This window comes from Sciurus carolinensis, chromosome 1, assembly GCF_902686445.1.
Source record: "Sciurus carolinensis chromosome 1, mSciCar1.2, whole genome shotgun sequence".
Taxonomy (NCBI): domain Eukaryota; kingdom Metazoa; phylum Chordata; class Mammalia; order Rodentia; family Sciuridae; genus Sciurus; species Sciurus carolinensis.
The window spans coordinates 166313679-166335513 of NC_062213.1; the positions used below are offsets into that span (position 1 = coordinate 166313679).

General features: G+C 36.1%; 1 protein-coding gene across 4 annotated transcripts; it reads left to right on the forward strand.

The window, feature by feature from the left end:
- The first annotated feature begins 59 nt into the window (after positions 1 to 59).
- Positions 60 to 21577, forward strand: Tmem59 (transmembrane protein 59). Of its 4 annotated transcripts, none has more exons than XM_047549453.1 (9): positions 60 to 470; positions 4116 to 4148; positions 4986 to 5091; positions 8002 to 8096; positions 10660 to 10812; positions 13096 to 13177; positions 14156 to 14240; positions 19194 to 19302; positions 20944 to 21577. In XM_047549453.1, exons 1-9 carry the CDS (start codon positions 282 to 284, stop codon positions 21097 to 21099), a joined length of 1008 nt encoding a protein of 335 aa, XP_047405409.1. In that variant the 5' UTR covers positions 60 to 281; the 3' UTR covers positions 21100 to 21577. The 4 variants fall into 4 exon arrangements, with proteins under 4 accessions (XP_047405409.1, XP_047405418.1, XP_047405428.1 ...); XM_047549462.1 differs by having other exon boundaries at positions 14159 to 14240; XM_047549472.1 differs by lacking the exon at positions 4116 to 4148 and having other exon boundaries at positions 63 to 470.
- Positions 21578 to 21835: the final 258 nt, after the last annotated feature.

A 21835-nucleotide genomic window follows, 5' to 3' on the forward strand; every position in this document is an offset into this window, starting at 1 on the left:
TACAAGCCCCAGTCTGCCTCGCGAGGGGCGGAGTCGGCGCCGCTCCTCGCGGAAACTCGCGATGCTTGAGCCCACCTCCCCACGCCGGCCTAGAGGTTCCTAGTCCCGGAGGTGGGGCCCGCGGCGGCAGTTTCGGGAAGGCCCGGGCGGAGCCGAGGCAACGGCGGAGGCGGAGGCGGAAGCGGCAGCCGGCGGGGCGGGGAGGGGGCTGGCCCGGAAGGAGGAGAAACCCTGAAAAGAAAACAGCAACAAGCGGAGCTGCTCTGACAGTGGGGAACAAAATGGCGGCGCCGAAGGCGAGCCTCTGGGTCCGGGCCCAACTGGGTCTCCCGCCGCTGCTGCTGCTGACCATGGCCCTGGCCGGAGGTTCGGGGACCGCTGCGGCTGAAGCGTTTGACTCGGTCTTGGGTGATACGGCGTCCTGCCACCGGGCCTGCCAGTTGACCTATCCCTTGCACACCTACCCCAAGGTAGGGCCCGTCCGAACCGGGCTTCCACCTTTCCCTGGCCGCCCATCTCGGCGCCCCACACCACTGTCGCCCCTGGGACCCTGGCAGTGAATCCGCCCTTGAGCCGCGATCTCCCGTGTAGCCCCTGTTTTCCTGCCTAATTGTGCCTGCACCCCGTTCTTGCTTTCATTATCGGAAGTTTGTGCTGCACTACTCGGTGATAGGCTGGGGGACCCCAAGATGAGAAGGACGCGATCGCTTTTCTCTAGGAGTTTGCGGGGCGGCAGCGGAGTCGAGTTCTAAGTGGGAGGAGGACGCGGATGATGACTGCGGGCTCTCGCCTGCAAGCAGCGCAAGGGGTAGGGAGGGAGGCGCAGATGCACGGGGCAGCGGAAGACTGATTCGTACCCATGTTTACTGAGCGCCTCTGGTTCGGGAGCGCAGAGTGGGGAGTCAGACAAGTAGACAATTTCACTATAGTCTGAGCAGTGTTAAGCAGCCCCAGGAGTTGTGAGACGTCCAGCAAGGGCTTCCGCCTATGTTGGTAGGTGGCCGTTAAGACTTGGAGTGTCTTGGAGTAGCAGCATTTAGGTTTCTGCCTTCAAAAACAAAAGACAGTTCTGACTACTCTGTGCAGAAGACGGAATCCGTAGGGTGGGTAAAGATTAGGCTGCCCTCAGAAGGGTGTTCACAGGTTAGGGAGAGGAGCGACCCTATTCGCACTCCCTGCCCCCTGCTCCTAGCCCCTGGCTGCTGCCTTTAATTCCGTCCCACTTCTCAAAGTTGTTTTTCAGCTCCTTAAGATCTCTGTTTACTCAGCATTCTAATCTGCTTGTCGACTCTCCCCACACCTTCCCCACATATAATTTGGGTATATGCCCCCCCCCACTTACTTTATAAATGCTTTTGCCGATGTTGCCGGACTCTTTTTCCCTTGTTTCCCCTTCATTTCTTGTATGCTATTTGCTTAACCATTGTGACTTGCCGCTTTCGCCCTCTGCAACTACAGAGTAGCTATGAAGACAGTTCCAGTGACATTTAGGATGTTCCGTATTGGCAAGTGTTTTCAGGTCTTTTAAAAGCTCTAAATGGTATTACTTTCAGTACTTTGTTTACTTAATCGCATAAGGATTATCAATTTTAAAACATAGGAAATAAGATTTTTCTAAAATTTTCAGAGTGGAAGATATCAATCGAGAGAAATGAGAAATTAAGACTTGCAGACTTAAATCAATGAATACTGCCTCTAACTACATTTTTATCTTCTTACAAACAGATTTCATATCGTTAAGAGACTGTTATGAGGAAATTCATTAGTAATTGATTTGGCCTAGAATTAAGACTAAGACTTACTTTGTATTATTCTAGTGTTTGTTTCCTTTTTTGAGATTTTCCTAACAAATATGTGGTATGAGGCAGAATATTGGAAAAATAATTAAATAATTTGAAAGGATATACATCCTGGGAACCTTTCAGTACTTTTTAAATAGCCACCATTCTGTAACAATTGGTGTTTTATTGATAAGTCATGTTTATTTATTCATTAAAGCAGTTCTTACCAGGAACTCTAAATCCTATGGCTCCCTAAATGTCCTGGACTTAAAATTTATTGACTCTCTACTATCTGTTAACCTGTATGATGGGGAATTTATCATATTGGTTTCTCTAATTCTCACAACAATCATGCAAAGTAGTGTTTGTCAAGTAGTGTTTTACAATTAAGGAAATTGAGACTAGGATAAGTTAAGTGACTTGCCCAAGGTTCTATGACAAAGAAGTAGTGAAACAGGAATTCAGTCATCAAACTAGCTGCCCCAAGCTGCCACCTATTATAAAATTGCATTGCAGGTATTTAATATATTTATTTCACTGATTTCTATTGGCCCTACACCAAATTATTATACTTTGCCATTCAAGAAAAAGCAGTGTGTGTTATAAGAAATTAAATGAATTTATAAGCTCACATAGCCTCTTTTGATCTTATACTTGTAACTGGAACATAGAAATCTCATTTTAGTTACTCATATTTCAGAATTAATTATTTATTGCAAGAAAGTAGAATACCTGTTTGTAAGTAGTTATTATATTTTATCCTTTGTCCTTAAAAGTGAAGTTGCATAATTTGTCAGGGTTCAAATATAAGAGGCATAAGTCACGTTAATCACAAAGCTAATTAGAGCCATTGCAGTAATTTTTAAAAATTTTTTTAGTTGTGGATGAACACAATACCTTTATTTTATTTTATTCATCTTGTGTGGTGCTGAGGATTGAACCCAGTGCCTCACGTATGCAAGGCAAGGACTCTACCACTGAGCCAGGATCCCAGCCAATTTTTTTTTTTTTTTTTTTAAACAAGGTAGACCTTGGAACCCTGTAAGCCTACTTTTTATTTCCAGATCCACTATTATTATGTTTGTGCCCTTGTTGATCATAACTTCATTTTCTCACCTAAAAAACACCACCTCACATTTTGCAGTGCTAGTATGAGAATTAAAGATAAAATGTGAGACACTCGTAGCATAGTGCCTAACAGATAACTAGTTTTTCTGTTATATATTACAAAACCATTTTGGTGTGTGTAGTATTACTAGTGCTGAATAAGGGGAGAATAGTTAGCTTGGCTTAGCTCAAGATAAGAAAATGCATTAAAAGCTATAGGTAAATCTTTGAGGGACCGAATTACTTAGCTGATATTCAGTGTGGTGGGAAGTACCATTTCTTTCCACCCTATATCAGAGGAAATGTTTTATGCAAGCTTTCCAGTCATTTGAGATACATGAGCATGAAATATTTACTGTACTCAGAATGATAATAATATATAGAATATGAAATACTTAAAATGATATGATTCTTAATAAGCTACCAGTTGAGTGCCTACATTGTACCTGGTGTTATATAATATGCTAAGTGTTAATATGGTACAGACTAGCACCATGGTGCATGTGACTGGGAGGGAAGCTAAGGCAGGAGTATCCCATGTTTGAGACCAGCCTCCACAAATTAGTGAGACCTTGTCTCCCAATTAAAAATAGAAAGACTTGGGCTCAGGTTATAGCTCAGTAGTAGAGCGCTTGCTTAGCACATGTGAGGCACTGGGCTTGATCCTCAGTACCACATAAAAATAAATAAGTATTGTGCCAATCTACAACTAAAAATATTAAAAAAAAAAAAAAAAAAGACTTGAGATGTACTCAGTGGTAAAGCAATGTTCAAGATTGTCGGAAGAGTATTATTCTCATTTTATAACAGAGGCTCAGCAAGATTAAGTAACTTGCCCAAAGTTGTACAAAGCAAGTGGAAAGGCTGAACTTCCAATCAGGGCTGATTCCTGACCTTGACTCTTTTTGCCATGTCATATGGTTTTCTGAAATTGGTACTGGATGGCTCTTTGGGTTGGTTTAACAAAAGAAAGCATAATCTGAAAATGAAATGGCATGTGGTATAGCTTATTGTTATATTTCACCTTAACAATAAATGCAGCTAAAAGTGAGGTCCAAAAACCTTTGAAGTTGTATAATAAAACTTATTTGATATCAGACCTGCAGCCATCTCTTATGGATTGTTGCTGCTACATTAATTTTACTAATTCTTCTGCCAGAAAGAAATGCATACCATTGTATTCCATTAGTTGCTAACTGGTGTATGCACATGCTGTTTCCTTATTAGGTGCCTGCCAGTTTGTACACAGTGGACCACGCAGTAAGTTGAAGGGGCTTCCCCATATGCATTAGTCTGTTTTGAAAACTATATGTATTTTTTATTAAAAAAAAAAAAAAAAACCTGTTGAAAACACTGTTGTTAGTTTTGTTAAGTACCTTCTATGTCTCAGGCACTGTTGCTAGGAATAGGTGTCTTCTAGAATTATTGAGGAGTTTGGAGATAATAACTGTTGTCTCCTTTCATAATGAGAAACCTGAGATTTTGACAGGTAAAGTAACTTGTGCTGTTTCTCCCTTAAATGGTTTGATTCAGGTCCACCCAATTGTAGTTGCTTTTTCTATGTTACTCTGCTGTTGTTTATGTTTGCAGTTCAAGTAAGCCAAGCTTAAGAAATTCTTTCACATAAGCATCTTTATAGATTTATACCTATTTTATCAACAGGCCTTTGTGTCATCATTTGCCATGTGAAGCTAGTCACCATCGGCCTAAGGTTTATATAAACATGCATGTAGCAGAAGCACACCTTTGGTCATGGGATACTTCTTACTTTCTCCCTTTGTTAGGATTCTGATTATGTCACTGGCATTTTTATTTTCAATTTTTTTTCCCCACAAATAGTGACCACAGAATATGGGAAAAAGATGATAGTTTGGGCTACTAGACTTTTTTCATGGTATCTCTTTTAAAATGAGGAACTAAACCCTCTTTATGTTGTACAGATTTGGGGTGTTACCTGGCTCCTTTCATTTTTTTTCTTACAGTTATAAAATTCACTGGATGGTTTAAACCCTACTAACTCTGCTTTTTTCTTGACTTTTTTTCACCTGAGAGAAAAATCTTATTTTTGGTAATCCTCCCTGTTCTTGACCTCCCCAGGAAGAGGAATTGTATGCATGTCAGAGAGGTTGCAGACTGTTTTCAATTTGTCAGTTTGTGGATGATGGAATTGACTTAAATCGAACCAAATTGGAATGTGAATCTGGTAAGAAGCTATGCTAATGACATCAGCTGTATATAACATTGGTGTTTTCTTTGAGTTGTATTATGTTTTTATGTACTTTTCTTAGAAAATGACATACTGTTTAAATTAGTCATCCAGCATATTGTAATTATTATGAATTTAGAGTTTTAATAGCTGTTTCTAGAAATTTCATGGACTTTAATTTTCATCTGTTTGTTGAGATAGTATTTATTTTGTACTACGGATAGGACACCTTTGTTTAAATATTCTGTTTCGACAAATGCAGCAGTAATTACCCTACTTGTAATTCATCACTACTATTTCAGAAGCAGTATAATTTTACTAAGCCTTTCAATCATAGGTTAGTTAACTTAACTTGAAGGTTTTTTACTGAATCAGGCCTTTGACTCAGTATTTAATAGTATATTCTTTGTTGCTCATGGAAATAAAAGAAGTAACCAGAGGCTTTGTCACCAGTTGAATCACTGTTCTTACCTTTTGCTAAAAGAGTTGTTTTTAATAAAAGAAATCTATAATCAGGACTCAATGGACATTTATAAATAACTATAATGGAATTTTCCCCTCGTTACAGTTTATTCAGTGTAGAGGAGGCACCTTTCCCCCTATTACTATGCCATGGTTCATAGTAATTTTTATGGCTCAGTCTTCTAACTTACCATCTTTATATGTGCATAATGCTTTTCAATTTAATACCTAGCACCTTTGAGAAGTGTATTATAAATGCATGACTGAATCGAGAAGAAAAACAAAATTGTTATATTGATGAATTATATCACAAGAAAGAAATGGCTTTAATGAACGAAATGGAGAGAATATGTCTGATAAAAAGCCATTTTAACTTTAGAATCACCTACTAAAGAACATTTTCTGGTTCAGTTTTCTTAGAATTTAGGGTGTTCTTTTTTTTTTTATTGTAAACAAATGGGATACATGTTGTTTCTCTATTTGTACATGGAGTCAAGGTATACCATTCGTGTAATCATAAATTTACATAGGGTAATGTTGTTTGATTCATTCTGTTATTTTTTTTCTTCCCTTCCCCCCCACCCTTCCCACCCCTCTTTTCCCTCTATACAGTCCTTCCTTCCTCCATTCTTACCACCCTCCTTATCCCTAACCCTAAACCAAACCCTAACCCTAATGCTAACCCCTCCCACCCCCCATTATATGTCCTCATCCGCTTATCAGCGAGATCATTCATCCTTTAGTTTTTTGAGATTGGCTTATCTCACTTAGCATGATATTCTCCATTTTCATCCATTTGCCTGCAAATGCCATAATTTTATCATTCTTCATTGCGGAGTAATATTCCATTGCATATATATGCCACAGTTTCTTTATCCATTCATCAACTGAAGGGCATCTAGGTTGGTTCCTCAATCTGGCTATGGGGAATTGAGCAGCAATGAACATTGATGTGGCTGTATCTCTGTAGTATGCTGATTTTAAGTCCTTTGGGTATAGGCCAGGGAGTGGGATAGCTGGGTCAAATGGTGGTTCCAGTCCAAGCTTTCTGAGGAATCTCCATACTGCTTTCCAGAGTGGCTGCACTAATTTGCAACCCCCCAGCAATGTATGAGTGTACCTTTTTCCCCACATCCTCGCCAACACCTATTGTTGCTTGTGTTCTTGAAAATCGCCATTCTAATTGGGGTGAGATGAAATCTTAGGGTAGTTTTGATTTGCATTTCTCTTATTACTAGAGATGTTGAACATTTTTCCATATGTTTGTTGATTGCTTGTAGATCTTCTTCTGTGAAGTGTCTGTTCATTTCCTTAGACCATTTGTTGATTGGATTATTTGTAGTCTTGGTGTAGAGTTTTTTGAGTTCTTTATAGATTCTGGAAATTAGCACTTTATCTGAAGTATGAGTGGCAAAGATATTCTCCCACTCTGTAGGTTCTCTCTTCACATTACTGATAGTTTCCTTTGCTGAGAGAAAGCTTTTTAGTTTGAATCTATCCCAGTTATTGATTCTTGCTTTTATTTCTTGTGCTATGGGAGTCCTGTTAAGAAAGTCTGATCCTAAGCCAACAAGTTGAAGATTTGGACCTACTTTTTTTTCTATAAGATGCAGGGTCTCTGGTCTGATTCCGAGGTCCTTGATCCATTTTGAGTTGAGTTTTGTGCAGGGTGAGAGATAGGGGTTTAATTTCATTCTCTTGCATATAATTTTCCAGTTTTCCCAGCACCATTTGTTGAAGAGGCTATCTTTTCTCCATTGCATATTTTTGGACCCTTTGTCTAGTATGAGAAAATTGTATTTATTTGGGTTTGTGTCCGTGTCCTCTATTCTGTACCATTGATCTCCCTGTCTATTTTGGTACCAATACCATGCCGTTTTTGTTACTATTGCTTTGTAATTGAGTGAATTTAGGGTGTTAAACTAGTTGCTTCATTTTATTTTTCCCTTGCCATTCTGTTACCCTTTTTTCTCAACTAAGTGATCCATTTTTAACAGTAATCTCAAATATTTGTACAAATCACTTAATATGTACTATTTCATTAATCTGAGGTAGGAAGCGGTATTTCCATTTTAGACCTTTAGAAATCAATAATCAGAGGTTAAACACCTCATCCTATTACAACAAATGATGGAGCTAAGACTTCGAATGACATCTTCAGGGCACTAGTCCATGCTTTCCCGCTATATGAATGCCATCATATAGCCAGAACCTGGGTGTGTAATTAATAGATTATTACATGAAACATTTGACTTGTGGGAGGGAGACAATGTAGAGTTCTATTAAAATAATACACTTCCTACTATTACCAAAGTTGGAAATTGACGTTGATGAAATACTTTTTTAAGTGTAAGAAATTACTTTATAAAATACCAAATCCTTTTTTTTCTATCCATTCTCTTTTCATCCCGTCTCTTTTTAAATTTGACTGCTTTTCTCTTTCAGCATGTACAGAAGCATATTCCCAGTCTGATGAGCAATATGCTTGCCATCTTGGTTGCCAGAATCAGCTGCCATTCGCTGAATTGAGACAAGAACAAGTATGAAACAACATTGCCTTTCAAAATTGCCTGCACCATGGTTCTGACTTGTATTGGTTGAAGTGCTTAAACCCACTTGATCCTGTTTTAGTGTTGTATTTTACATTTTGTTTTCATCAAACAAATTATATTTGCAAGTAAAAATCAGTTGGATAATAACTTCTAAACAATGCTTTTCTGTTAAAAATTATACTTCTATATTTTCATTTCAATTCTTATGTTCAATGGAAATATCCCATTTTACATATGAAAAAACTGAGCATAAGAGAAATTAATATTTGAGTCCTTGTTCTGCATCCCAGTTGCCATTGCCTTAAATCAACTAATCATCATTTCTTACCAGTATTGCTAAATTAATTTTCATAATTTTTCCACTTTAACCCTTACTCTGGGTCTAGATATTTGTTTTTTTTAAATGCAAATATTATGTCATTCTTTTATCTCCTGTGAATTTATTATTCTACATAATTCAGTACCTCCCAAATACATATAGGTTAAGTTCATACTGCTAATCACAACTTAGCTCCTGATTACCTCTCCAGTGTCATCTCTTAAAATTCCCTTCTCCTCATACTCTACTCCAAACATACTAGCAGAAAGGTTCTTAATTTTTACATAGGAAATATAGTCACATGGTACAAAACTCAAAAGATAAAAATGGTATATACATTCCTATGAAGAGTATGTTGCTATTCTTCCACTCCCCATCTGTGAAAAGTTTCCTGTTTCTGTTAAGCACTAAATTTTCCTCCATTATGTAGCCAAGATTACCAATACAGAGGAATTTTATGCATATAAAAGAATATACATATTTATTTTTTGTAGATATAGGTATAAATGAAGAACTTGTACTCATTTTTCCACTATATAATATTTCATATAGGTGTATCATTTATGTAAGCAATCCCTTATTTGTAAACATGTAGATTGTTTTTAATCTTTTTCTTTTATAAATGATACTCTATATTGTGCACATTTGTGAATATACCTATACAGTAAAATCATAGGTATAGAATTGCTGTGTTAAGAGGTGTGTGCATTTTTAATTTTGAGAAAAAGAGCAACATATTCCTCCGTGGGACTTGTACCAGTTTTTAAAATTAATATATAATTCACGTAATATGAAAAACCCACCCTTTAAAGTGTATAATTCAGTGATATTTAGTATATTCACAAAGTTGTGCAACCTCATTACCATCTATTTCCAAAATATTTTTGTTACCCCCAAAAGAAATTTCATACCCATTAGCAGTCACTATTCCTCCCCCCTCTCCCCAACCCTTGGCAATCTATTGTAATTTTAATTTGTATTTATCTTAAGCAGCATTAAGCATATTTTCAAATGTTTAAGAGCCACTAAACATTTAAAATGTTTTAAGTTCCTTTTCTGCTTATTGTGTACATATTGAACAGTTCTTAAGTTATGGCATGCTATTTCATGTGTTTTCTACTCCCATGTACCTAGTGAATCCTTGACTCTAAACAAGTGTCATTTCTTTATGAAACCTTTTTTTAAAAATATTTTTTAAGTTGTTGATGGACCTTTATTTTATTTATTTACATGTGGTGCTGGGAATTGAACCAAGTGCTCACATGTTAGGCAAATGCTCTACCACGGAGCCACAACCCCAACCCCTATGAAACCTTTTAACTACCTCTCACCCCACTTTGGATTAGGTGCCTCTCACTGTATTCACATATCACCCTGTGTTGAACATCCATTTTTTATAGATTATTCAGATTAAATATAGATATTCATTGTTGATTAACACACACACACGATCCCCAGGTTCTTTGAATTTGTAACATCAGTAAGTGCTTGTTCAGTGAATCTTTGAAAGAGTTCTCAACTATTCAGTGGGAAAATTGGATCCTGAATATAGGTCTTCTGGTTCTAAAAAAACTGTTTTCAAATATCCCATAATGCCTCACTTTGGAAATATAACAACCCAAGCTGTCCCTAAAGTTCAGCAAGTGTTATTTCACACTTGTGCTCTGGAGGATCCCAGTGCTACTAAATAAGTCAGAGTTAGACAGGAGGTGATACCAATTATGTTAAATATATCAGTGGCACCTACTACATATATTCAACCCTAAAATAATCTCCTCACCCGATTCTGTTACCAGATTCTCACATGTTATGCATATATTCTTTCAGTTGATTTTTTTTCCTTCTTTGTTTCTATTAGTGTTCATAATAGCATGATTTATTCTACATGAAAACATTAAAGATGAGAATGGTATGATTTGTCCCCTCCCATTCTACCTCTTAAGACCATATTAGCCTGTATTTAATGAAATCTTTAGAGTCCATATTTTTGGATCCAACTCAAAAGCCTGTTATTGTGATAGAGGGGACAAGTAGCTTAAATGTTTGGTGCAATTAAAGGAGCCTGGTATTTTAAGCTTTGCCATAGTTAATTTGCATAGGTAACTAAGAGTTTAATGCTAGTGATTATGGTAAATTCATGTAATTATTCTTCATATCCTAATAAGGAGTTGAGGAATATTGAACATACGTGTATAATGTATTCCTCATGATTTAAATTTTTTGGTTTTTCAGCTCATGTCCCTGATGCCAAAAATGCATCTCCTCTTCCCTTTAACTCTGGTGAGATCATTCTGGAGTGACATGATGGACTCTGCACAGAGCTTCATAACCTCTTCATGGACTTTTTATCTTCAAGCTGATGATGGAAAAATAGTTATATTCCAGGTGACTATCATGTTTCATAGATCCATCTAAATAAATACAGTAAACATATTGGTCTTAAATAATGTCTTGGTATATAACCATATACTCAGTCACTTACAAATAAATATCATTAAATAATAATTACTTATTTTACCTTCATGAAAATACCGGACATCAGGACACAGTGTAATTTACCCTTTCTTGTGCCCTGGAAGCCTTATCTAAAGCCTTTTTGTTCTTACCTAATTAGAACTCTGAATCATCTAAATTTTATTGCGGTTTAATTAATAAAAATGAAATCTTTAGATATTGATAAGAATAATTAATATATTTTTAACATAAATAGTGGTAGATAGCATATGGATATTAGAGGAAAGTAATATGACGTAATAAAAGTGCTTTTCCTCATAATTCTTTTAAGAGAACTATGGAAGAAACATTTTTCTTATTAGAGGTAACTTTTGCTCTCTTTGTTTACCATGTGATATGATAATAGCTGCTGTTCTTAGAAAATTCTGTTATACTAGGCATTTTACATATACAGTTATCCCTGAGTTATCTATGGGGGATTTGTTCCAGTAATCTTTGTGGATACGAAAATTTTAAGATGCTACAAACCTTTATATAAAATGGTGTAGTATTTGCCTATAACCTACACAACCCTCCCATGTACAGTCATGTGTCACTTGATAATGGGACACAGTTTGAAAAATACATGAGTAGGCAAGTTCTTTGTTGTGTAAACCACACAGTGAGCACTTAAACTAGGATGACTACAACATGACTGTATGTTGCAGTCATGGGACCACCATCAAATATGCAGGCTGTTGTTGACTGATACATTGTTAAACAGTACATTTAACTCATTTTGAGGTTAATTATAATGCCCAACACAGTGTAAAAGATAGGTAAATAGTTGTTATAATACATCATTCAGTGACAATGGGGGAAAGTCTATACAGGTTCAGTACAAATCTTTTTCCAAATATTTTTGATCCATGATTGGTTGAGTCCATGGTTACAGAACCCAAAGAAGTGAAACCCATGGATGATATATGGAAAGCCAACTATATTATCTCACATCTTCATATGACTTTATGAGGTTATATTGTCCCTGTTTTATTGTGATGAGGGAACTGTGAGTTTAGTCTGTTTAAAGTCATGCTGCCAGTTAAGTGACAGAATTAGGCTTCAAATTCAGGGTGCTTTAACTCAAGGACAGTATACTACCTTACCATGCTATCTTCCATTTAATTCAGTAAATTCCTCAAATTTACAAGTCCATAAATTATGTTGGGACACTGTCTTCCTCTTAGATAATATGGTACACCTTTTAATTACTACTGCTGTTTAAGGTTTACTGACTGGCTAGTATGTCATTTTGAGCACTATCCTGAACTTGGGTCCCTTGTACCTAATTTGGTAGTAAGTAAAACTTTAAATTTATGGGCATGGTGGTACATGCCTGTAATCCCAGCAACTTGGAAGGAGGCTAAGGCAGGAGGATTGCAAATTTGAGGCTAGCCTTGGCAATTTAGGGAGGATATGTCTCAAAAAAAAAAAAAAAAATTAGTCTGGAGATGGAGCTCAGTGGTATAACATTCACCTAGCACATGTGAGGCCTTGGATTCTATCCGCAGCACTGAAATAATTAATTCATGAGCAATTCTATGTTCTAAAGCTGCTTCCATTAAAACTTAAGTTGACTTGGAGTGAAGCCCTTACCTTTTCCTCATTAGATGTGAGATTAGCTGTTTCTCTCTAGAATTTGTGTCAATTTGACTATAATTAGGATAGCGAAACCCCATTTCAGAGAATTAGAGCTGTATAAAAGATGGAAAATGTGGCTGTTTGCCTATAATTTATGAATTGTTCATACTTAGAAAAGAATGGAATGTTTTAGATGAGAAAAAAATAAACGTGCTTAGCCAGAATTTTTGACAGTTAGCTGAACTATTCCTGATCAACTAGAGTTAGAAATTATTTTTGCAAAGTCCAGTGTTTAATGCATTGTTTTGTCATAATTTGCCTCTTGCTCTCCCTCTCTTGCTCTTTTTCCTCTTTTTGTCAGAAAATTAAACTGGTTCAATAGTTGATGATGCTAGAAATCTGTTTCTTTGCAAAGCACTAGATCTATGTTCAGGAAGTGCAATTAAAACATATTATAGTTGATGTGTTTTATTTTTTATACCATACTTCTGTTACTTTTTCTCAATTTAAATGTTTAGATAATGTTAAAGAACTTGCTATGGAAAAAAAGCTTATGAAAGACAAATGACTTAACTGCTTTCATTATCATTTTAGTCTAAGCCAGAAATTCAGTATGCACCACAGTTGGAGCAGGAGCCTACAAACTTGAGAGAATCATCTCTAAGCAAAATGTCCTGTAAGTTTTATTTTAAATGACTTGGATAAAGACATTAGCAGTCAAATCTGGTTATAGTAGGGTTGACTGCCCACCTGCAGCTTTCTAATTTATTATGTCTGAGAGAGGATCAGAGATTTTGGGTTTCTACAAGTTCCACATTTTGCTGATGCTGCCAGTCTGGGGACCACACTTAAGAACACTATTTTTAAAATATTTAGGTTGTTTCATTTTTTGAGTATCAACTAATAAAATATTCTGATATTTCCCAATAAATTAACCAAATAATGAATCTATCTCCAAAGTATGAGTTCCATCTCCATGGTATGAGTTCCTTATTCTATTTTTATTTTTATTTTCATGTTAGAAGTGAATTTTAACTCATAGAAACATAAGACATCAAGCTAAAGCTGAGCTGACCTTTTAAATTTTACAGACTACCAAGCAGGGCACATGCCAATAGTCCTAGGTAGTCGAAGAGTCTGAGGCAGGAATCACAAATTAAAGACCAGCCTGGGCAGCTTAGTGAGACCCTGTCTCAAGATAAAGAATACAAAGGACTAAGGTTGTAGCTCAATGGCAAAGCACCCCTTGATCTAATCCCTAGTAATAAAGAACCTTATTTTAGATGCTGATTTAATTAACCTTCTGATTATATTGGTGGGTGGGAATGGTGGATGATTATAGCACATAGATGGTCCATAAGACCATCTTTAATTAGACTAGAATAAACTAAATTCTGTAATTCAAGCCCACATGTAATTAAACAAAAAGCATCAATGTCAATAAGAATTTGAAAGTAAGACAGGAAACCCATAATATGGTAGAATATCCATTTGGTTTTTGATGTATGAAAGGAACTTACAAGCATATAAAATGTGTCAAGGTTACATGCATAAAAACTGTTGAATATCTGTAGAGTGAATATATGTAGAAGCAGACATAGGAGACTAGCTTTTAGAATATAGGATATAATAAATTTGTACTTTATTATTTCAGCAGATCTACAAATGAGAAGTTCACAAGCACACAGGAACTATCTCGAGGATGGAGAAAGCGATGGCTTTTTAAGATGCCTCTCTCTGTATGTATGCCTCTTTTTGGGTAGAGAAGATAAATTAAGTATACTATTTTTAAATTGATACATAGTTGTACAAATTTATGAGGCACAATGTGATATTTTGATATATGTATACATTATATAATAATCAGTAATTAACATATCACCTCAAACCTTTATCATTTCTTTGTGGTGAAACATTCAAAACCATCTCTTCTAGTAATTTTAAAATGTATAATACATTATCATTAACTGTAGTCACCCAACTGGGCAATAAAATGCCAGTACCTATTCTTTCTTCCCAACTATAACTGTATGCCCATTGACCAGCCTCTTCCCAGCTCCTCCTCTCCCATGCTACTTTAGGAAAACCCAAGCAGAGTGTTTTGTTTTATTTTGTTTTCCATAGCACAAGAGCATTCTTCTTGTTAGGATTCCTAGATAAATGTCAAGAAATATGCTTCTCCAGATATTTGAATTAAGTTTTAATTTAAAGTATGTTTGAATGGTTTGGAGATCAGATTTTTGTTTTTGTTTTTATCTGCATGACCAGATATGAGACTAGAGGAGACAGATAAAGACTATAATTAAGAAAGGCTTTGTATTATACAATAAAGAATGTCATCTCTAAACCAGGGATTCTTAAGGGTGACAAGGCAAAATGGGGAGGCAGGAGTAAAGGGTACCTTATTCTTTCTTAGGAAGGACTGTTGAGCTTTCTGAGGGTGAGAAGAGGATTTTATCAAAGTATACATGCTTGCACTCCTCCAAGGGGTTCTAATATGAGCCTTCTCTGCTGCCTTCCCCACAAAGGGGGAAAAAAAGGAAAGAAAGACAGTGGGCCATGTCACTTATTGATTGTTTTCTCCTGCGTCAGATAACAAGCACTTCTGTACAGCTGTTAACAGGTCTGTTTCACAGTGTGTACATTCTAGTGGGCTGTTGTGTCTCAAATATAATGCTATAGTTGTCCAAACTTTGTGCTTCCTTTAATTTCTTATGATAAAAACAGTTTCTTGGAACTTAAAAATTAATCTTTTACTAAACAAAATATTTAAAGATTGTGTGAGAAAATGAAGGTTTAACTTTAAATTTCTTCTTTCTTTCATTTATAAACCTGCTCCTGACTTGTGCAAAAAAGAAAAAGGCAGTTTTTATCTTGTCATTATTTTGGTTGTTTTTGGAGTTTGGTTTGTTTTGTTACAATTATAAATTTGTAGAAACTTAAATAATTGTTTAATCTTTTATCTTTGATTTTCAATACTGCATTACCAGCCTTTTTTTGGAGGGGGAGGCGTACTAGAGATTGAACCCTGGAGCACTTTACTACTGAGCTACCTCCCCAACCCTTTTTATTTTTTATTTTGAGACAGGATCTCACTAAGTAACTTAGGGCCTCACTAAGTTGCTAAGGTTGGCCCTGAACTTGGAATTCTTCTGCCTTAGCTTCTCCTGAGTCACTGGGATTACAGGCATGCACCACTGTGCTTATTAGTACCTGGCTTCTTACAGGTGACTAAACTGCCTTTTGTCATTATATTTTAGGTTCTTTTAAATCGGGTAACATTTAAAAATAAATTTTGTGAATGTTTAACTTATGAAACAACTAACTTCATAACTGGAGATTTTTTTCCTAACAAGTGTCTATGTATAAACATGAATTATTATAATAGTATCCTATACTTAAGTGAAAATTTTTTAACTTTTTTTTTTTTTTGGTGCTGGGGATTGCACTTGCTGAGTATCACTACAACTGAGCTACACCCCCAACCCCTAAAAAAAGAAAATCCTTTTTCCCCTCAGTAATCTCATTTGACTCTTGGCAGAATGCCCTATAATAAGTAGGTGGATCAGTGAAATGAATTCACTACCCCCAAAGTTAAACAGCCACTGTGTTAAAGTACAAATCTAGTTTTGCTACTTCTACGTCTTCTATTGATCCTGTTCTGCCATAAAGTATCTTAATTTTTCCATGATTATTTACAAGATCACCAAGCCAGTTAGTGGAATCTGGTCTTCTAACTCTTCAATAGTGTTTTTTATTGTACCACATAACTGTTATGGAGATAGCCTCATCTGCAGAATGAAAATTAAGATCACATTCATTTTTTCATTTGTCATTTCTTTCTATCATGTGCCAGTCACTCTGCTAGGGGACTTAACACCTAGAAAAGATGGTCAGTCTCTGCCTCCATGTAGTTCTAGGGTCTAGACCAACATGGAAATAATGAACATCACAGTAGCAATATACACACAGCATACCACACATGTCTCATATACAGAGCATAAGGAATGAAATCTGTTGGAAGTTTCAAGGGTAAGATCACCAAGAAACTAGAAGTAAGTCTTAAATGATGAATAGAGTTTTTTGCTAGTTGTAGCATATATGTCAAAAAAATTTTCAGATAAACTCTTCCTGCTAAATATGAGGCATATTACTATTTATGGAAGTCTAGGAGAACCAGAAATTGGACCAAAACAGGCAGATAGGAATCAGACAGGAGTGGCAAAATAATCAAATCTAATTCTCAGGAAGAAGCCTCAATATGAAAGACAAATTAGAGGATCAGGCTGGAGAGCTTTGGTAGATCAGCAAGAAATTACGAGGCCTGAACTAGGGCTGTGGACAGGCAGAATAGGAGGTAAAAGAGATAGTTGAGACTCTTTAGGATGTAGTAATTTTTTTGTTACCGAGGTTGAAGAAGATGATGAACTCTGTAAGATTAGCCCTGGTTCTCTTTTTTTTTTTTTTGCAGTACTGGAGATGGATCCTAGAACCTCACATGTGCTTTGCAAGCACTTTGCCACCAATCTACATCCCTAACCTTTTTACTTTATTTTGAGACAGGTTCTCACAAAGTTGCCAAACTTGGGATCCTCCTGCCTCAGTCTCCTGAGTAGCTGGGATTATTAGGTGTGTGCCATCATGCCTGGCTGAGCCCCAGTTTTCTATCTTAACAAGTTGCTACTGCAATCCAATTATCAGGTGTATCCTCATTCATAGAAGTAGATTCCTTAGTACTCAGGTTAGGGCTGGATCATATAGAGAAAAGTAGGTGTTTTTTTAAGACATGTTGGAGGTGCTTTGGAAATCATATATTGATTTTTTTTCATTAAAAATATTTCTTACTCTTTTTAAATTGTAATACTTAAGGCATTACAAGAAAGTTCCCTTCTTTTTAATACAATATGTTGGTAAGTATAGGTATTTATTAGGCAGTGTCTGATAAGCAGAGATATGAAAAATGAGACTACCATATTGACACTGAATTTCTGTACTTCTGCTGGAATGTGAGGTCTGCACAAGCTACAGGTCTCTGCAGTGGAGAAGTGTTGAGGCTCTTCATGGTGGGCCATGCCTTCCAGTGTTGTAGTACACCAGCAGCTCACCATCAATTTCTTCTTTCTCATGAATTGGAAGAATGAAATCCACAGTCCAGGATGAGTGAGTGAAAGAGTAAGACTTATTGAAGAATAGAAATAGGAACAACTCCCACTGGGGTTTATATAGCACAGAAGTTTACATTATATATTTAATGCTGTGGGTCCAAATTTATGCTAATCAGGGTTTGGAAGTACTAACTATTGATGCAAAATTACGCTAGTTAGAATTTGGAAAAGTGCTAATGCTATTTGTTAGCCCTGAATCCCATTCAGGGTTGCCTTACTTCCATTTTCTCCCAAGTCAGTGAATCATACATGCTCAGTGGAGTGGGGGTGGGGTCTGGAGTTGCATTGCTGTGTGGAGCAAGTGTCCACTGGGCAGTGTTGAGCTAGCTGTGGTGGGATGACAGGTCAGCGTGCCTTGACCCACCTGGGGCATTGGTCTTCTCCACCTCAGGCCCACCATTGTGGTTGGCTCCTTGCACTCGTGGCAGGCCCATGCTTTCCACCTGTACTCAGGCCGGCCCTCTGTGGCTCTGCAACTCTGCCACTCTGCCGCCACTTCTTGGCAGGGACCTGTGGACTGACTGCACCGCTTGGCAGCCAATGTTATACAGTTTTTTCAGAATAAGACTCTTTTTCTTTCTTTTCCTTTCCTTTCCTTCCTTTCTTTTCCTTCCTCCGTCCCTACCTGCTTCCCCTCCATCCCACACTCCCCTGTAGTGCTGGGATCAAACCTGGTGCCTCATGTGTGGTAGGCAAGTGCTATACCACTGAGCTATCCCAGGCCAACAATTAGACTCTTAAATATTAAAAAAATAACTTGACTTTTTCCTGTTCTTTAAATCGTTTTTGTTTTGTTTTAGGTACTAGAGATTGAATCCAGGAGCACTTAACCTCTGGGCCACATTATCTGTACCTAAAGATATTTTAATCATAATGAAAATATAACTATCTCTTTATTATCATATACTATAATAGTTTCAAGGTGCCTCATAATAGATGAGTTCTTTTAAATTCAAGTGCGAGTAAATTGTAGCAAATTAAATATTTGAATCGTTATATGTAAGCTGACTTCTGGAAACCAGTTGTGAGTCTATTTATAAAACAAATGATTATTTTGTCATTTACCCAATTTATAACTTAACTTTTTGGGATATTTAGTTTCTTAAAGTATCATTGTAATACCTTGCAAAAAATAACATGCGACACTTATATGACTCTTCAATTTATAGAACACTTACTTGTCTTATCTCATTTAGTAACTAGAAAGTACCCTTGACAATAATGTAGTTTAATTGTATGTATTTAGTAGAAAGTATGTTTGATTTTATCATTATCATCATTATTATAAAAGTTATATAGCCATTTTACAGAAACTTTAGAAATGGAGGAAACGACATCATATCACCCTAATAGCTGCTATTATAATGTTTCCTTCTATTAGCGTGTTTTTAAAATACTTTTAGATAGTACACAAAGCTTTGATTATATTAACCAGGTAAGTACATAGGCTGCTTGCCTTTAATTATTGACTCCTATTTTTTATTTTTTCAAATTTTAATATGACCAATTTTTTTTTTTTTTCTTCAGTAACTCTGGGTGGATTTTAACCATGACTCTTGTCCTTTCGGTGATGGTGTTGCTGTGGATTTGTTGTGCAGCTGTTGCTACAGCTGTAGAGCAGTATGTTCCCTCTGAGGTAAATTTAATTCTAACCCTTGGGCCATTTTAAGACTGAGCCATATGAAGCCATTTTAGGTGCCTTATTTGTTTAACTTAAAAAACAAGGCCTCTCTACTAATAGAATAAGAGAAGATTTGATGGTTTTAAGCTAGTTGAGGTTGGCACACATGAAAATTACAGGTTTGTAGCATAAGAATCATTGTTAATGGTTTTCTATGATGTTAACTACCATGGTGACATTTATGTTGATTGTCTTGAGTAAAGTGTCTCTTCCTGGTTCTCTGAGACTGAAAAGAAGTATCAGCATTCGATTCTGAGTTGAACCTCTTAAAACTTTACATTTCCACAAATTTAAGGAGTAATTATTGCTTTAGAAGCAGCAAAACTAGGCTGTTTGATTCTGAGTTGTTGTGTTCTAATAGCTAACCCCAGAGAGCAAATACTATTGTGACTTAATTGATAATTAAAATTTAACTGACCCAAGAAACATAACTGTCAACAAGGTAAAGAATTTTTGTTTGGGAAAATGCTATAATTTGATGATTCAATTTAGCTTTCAAGGAAAGAAAGTTATTTATATAACTAAGTATAAGATAATGGTCTTTGACATCAAATCCAACTGAAATAAACTGGAGTTCTCTTCTGCCTCTAAAGTACCTTAGAAAAGAAGAAATGCTGGAAATTAAAATAAAATCTACTAATAAGTCATTGGCATGGTTTAGTAGATACAGGTACCTAGAAAGTAGGCTAGGATAGTGTTAATAACTAACATTTAAATAGTTCTTTATAATTTGCAAAGTATTTTCACATATTTTGTATGTCAGTACAGTGTCTACCAATATTCTGCAGCATGTTCCATTATTCCATTTTATAGATGAATAAACAGGCTTACAGAGTCTAGGTGACCTTATTGAGATTGCAAAACTGAAAGTACTGAGACTGAAATGAAGTTCATGTCCTTATATTAACTCCTATATTTTTTTACTGTATACCCCCTTACCAATGGCTAATAAGGTGTTTAGTTGAAGTGGCACAAATAGTAGTCGTATAAAGTGTTAAGGAAAGCAGAGAGCGTGCTATACTCTGAAAGAGACTGTACTTCTCTAAGAAGATATGTTTTCTAGAAAATGTGTGGGAAATATCCATTTGGATGTATTACTTTTAGGCTTTAACTCTATGTGAAACCATACTTGGCCGAGATAATAATTTTAAGCATATTTTTTTATTATAAAAGTATTATAATAGTTTAGAAATTTACTAAGAACGTTTTTTTGGTTTTTTGGTTTTTTGTTTTTTTGCAGTGCTGGGGATCGAACCCAGGGCCTTGTGCTTGCAAGGCAAGCACTCTACCGACTGAGCTATCTCCCCAGCCCAAGAACATATTTTAAGAAGCAGGAAAGTTACTCATCCTGTGTAGAATTTTGTGTTGCCCTTTTTTTAAAATTTTTTGATACATATTAATGTTTTTATTTCCTGTTTTAGAATATTATAGTATAAATACCCTACCCCTTTTTGGTATTTCTCCTTTGTTCATTATAAAAATAATTTTATGTTTTGTGTAATGTTAGAAAAATTACTCAGATTTTCTTGACCAAAATCACTTGGAGAAGTTCCTAATAATCCAAATTACAGATGTGTGCTAATTTTTCTCTTGCAGAAGCTGAGTATCTATGGTGACTTGGAATTTGTGAACGAACAAAAGCTAAGCAGATATCCAGCTTCTTCTCTCGTGGTTGTGAGATCTAAAACTGAAGATCATGAAGAAGCAGGGCCTCTACCTACAAAAGTGAATCTCTCTCATTCAGAAATTTAAGCTTTGTTTTAAAAAGTGTCATAGACACTTAAATTTCCATTCTTCATAGAGCTTTTTAAAATGGTTTCATTGGTCATAGCCTTAAGAAATCACTATAAATGCAAATAAAGTTACCCAAATCTGTGAAGACTGTATTTGCTGTAACTTTACCTGTATTTTTTTTCCTAGTAATTTAAGACATGGATGTTTGGGGTTGTTTTTATTTTACTAATGTCTGTAGCTACTTTGTTAACTGCATTGAATTTTTTTTTTCTTTCTTAGCCAAATTCTATGAGCTGATCATTGTTCTTCCCCACCTCCTGCCACGATACTGTCAGTTATCTTAGCTAATAAACTGAATACCTAGTAGGATATGATGCTTCTGCTCAAAAATGGCCCACAAACCTGTAATTTGAAATTTAGCAGAAAATGCTGTTTAAAGACACTACATTTTCAGTTGTATTGGACTGAAATTATTAAAATTTTATTTGAATTATTATATGCTGAAATTTGAGTATCTGATTTGCTTGGTCTTCCCTCCCGCCCTTACTTAACCCAGAAAAGAATTGTTAGGTGTTCCATGTCTACTGTTATGTAACAAGATAGCCAGGGTTGAAGCAGAAATGATCCTCTCAGTAGTACATTTAATGTCATTTTGCACGGGCTGTATGTTTTTGTTTAGTGAGTCTTTCCAGAGAACTGTTTGTCCTCTATTAGTATCAAGAATAAGATAACAGGGCTGGGGAGATAGCTCAGT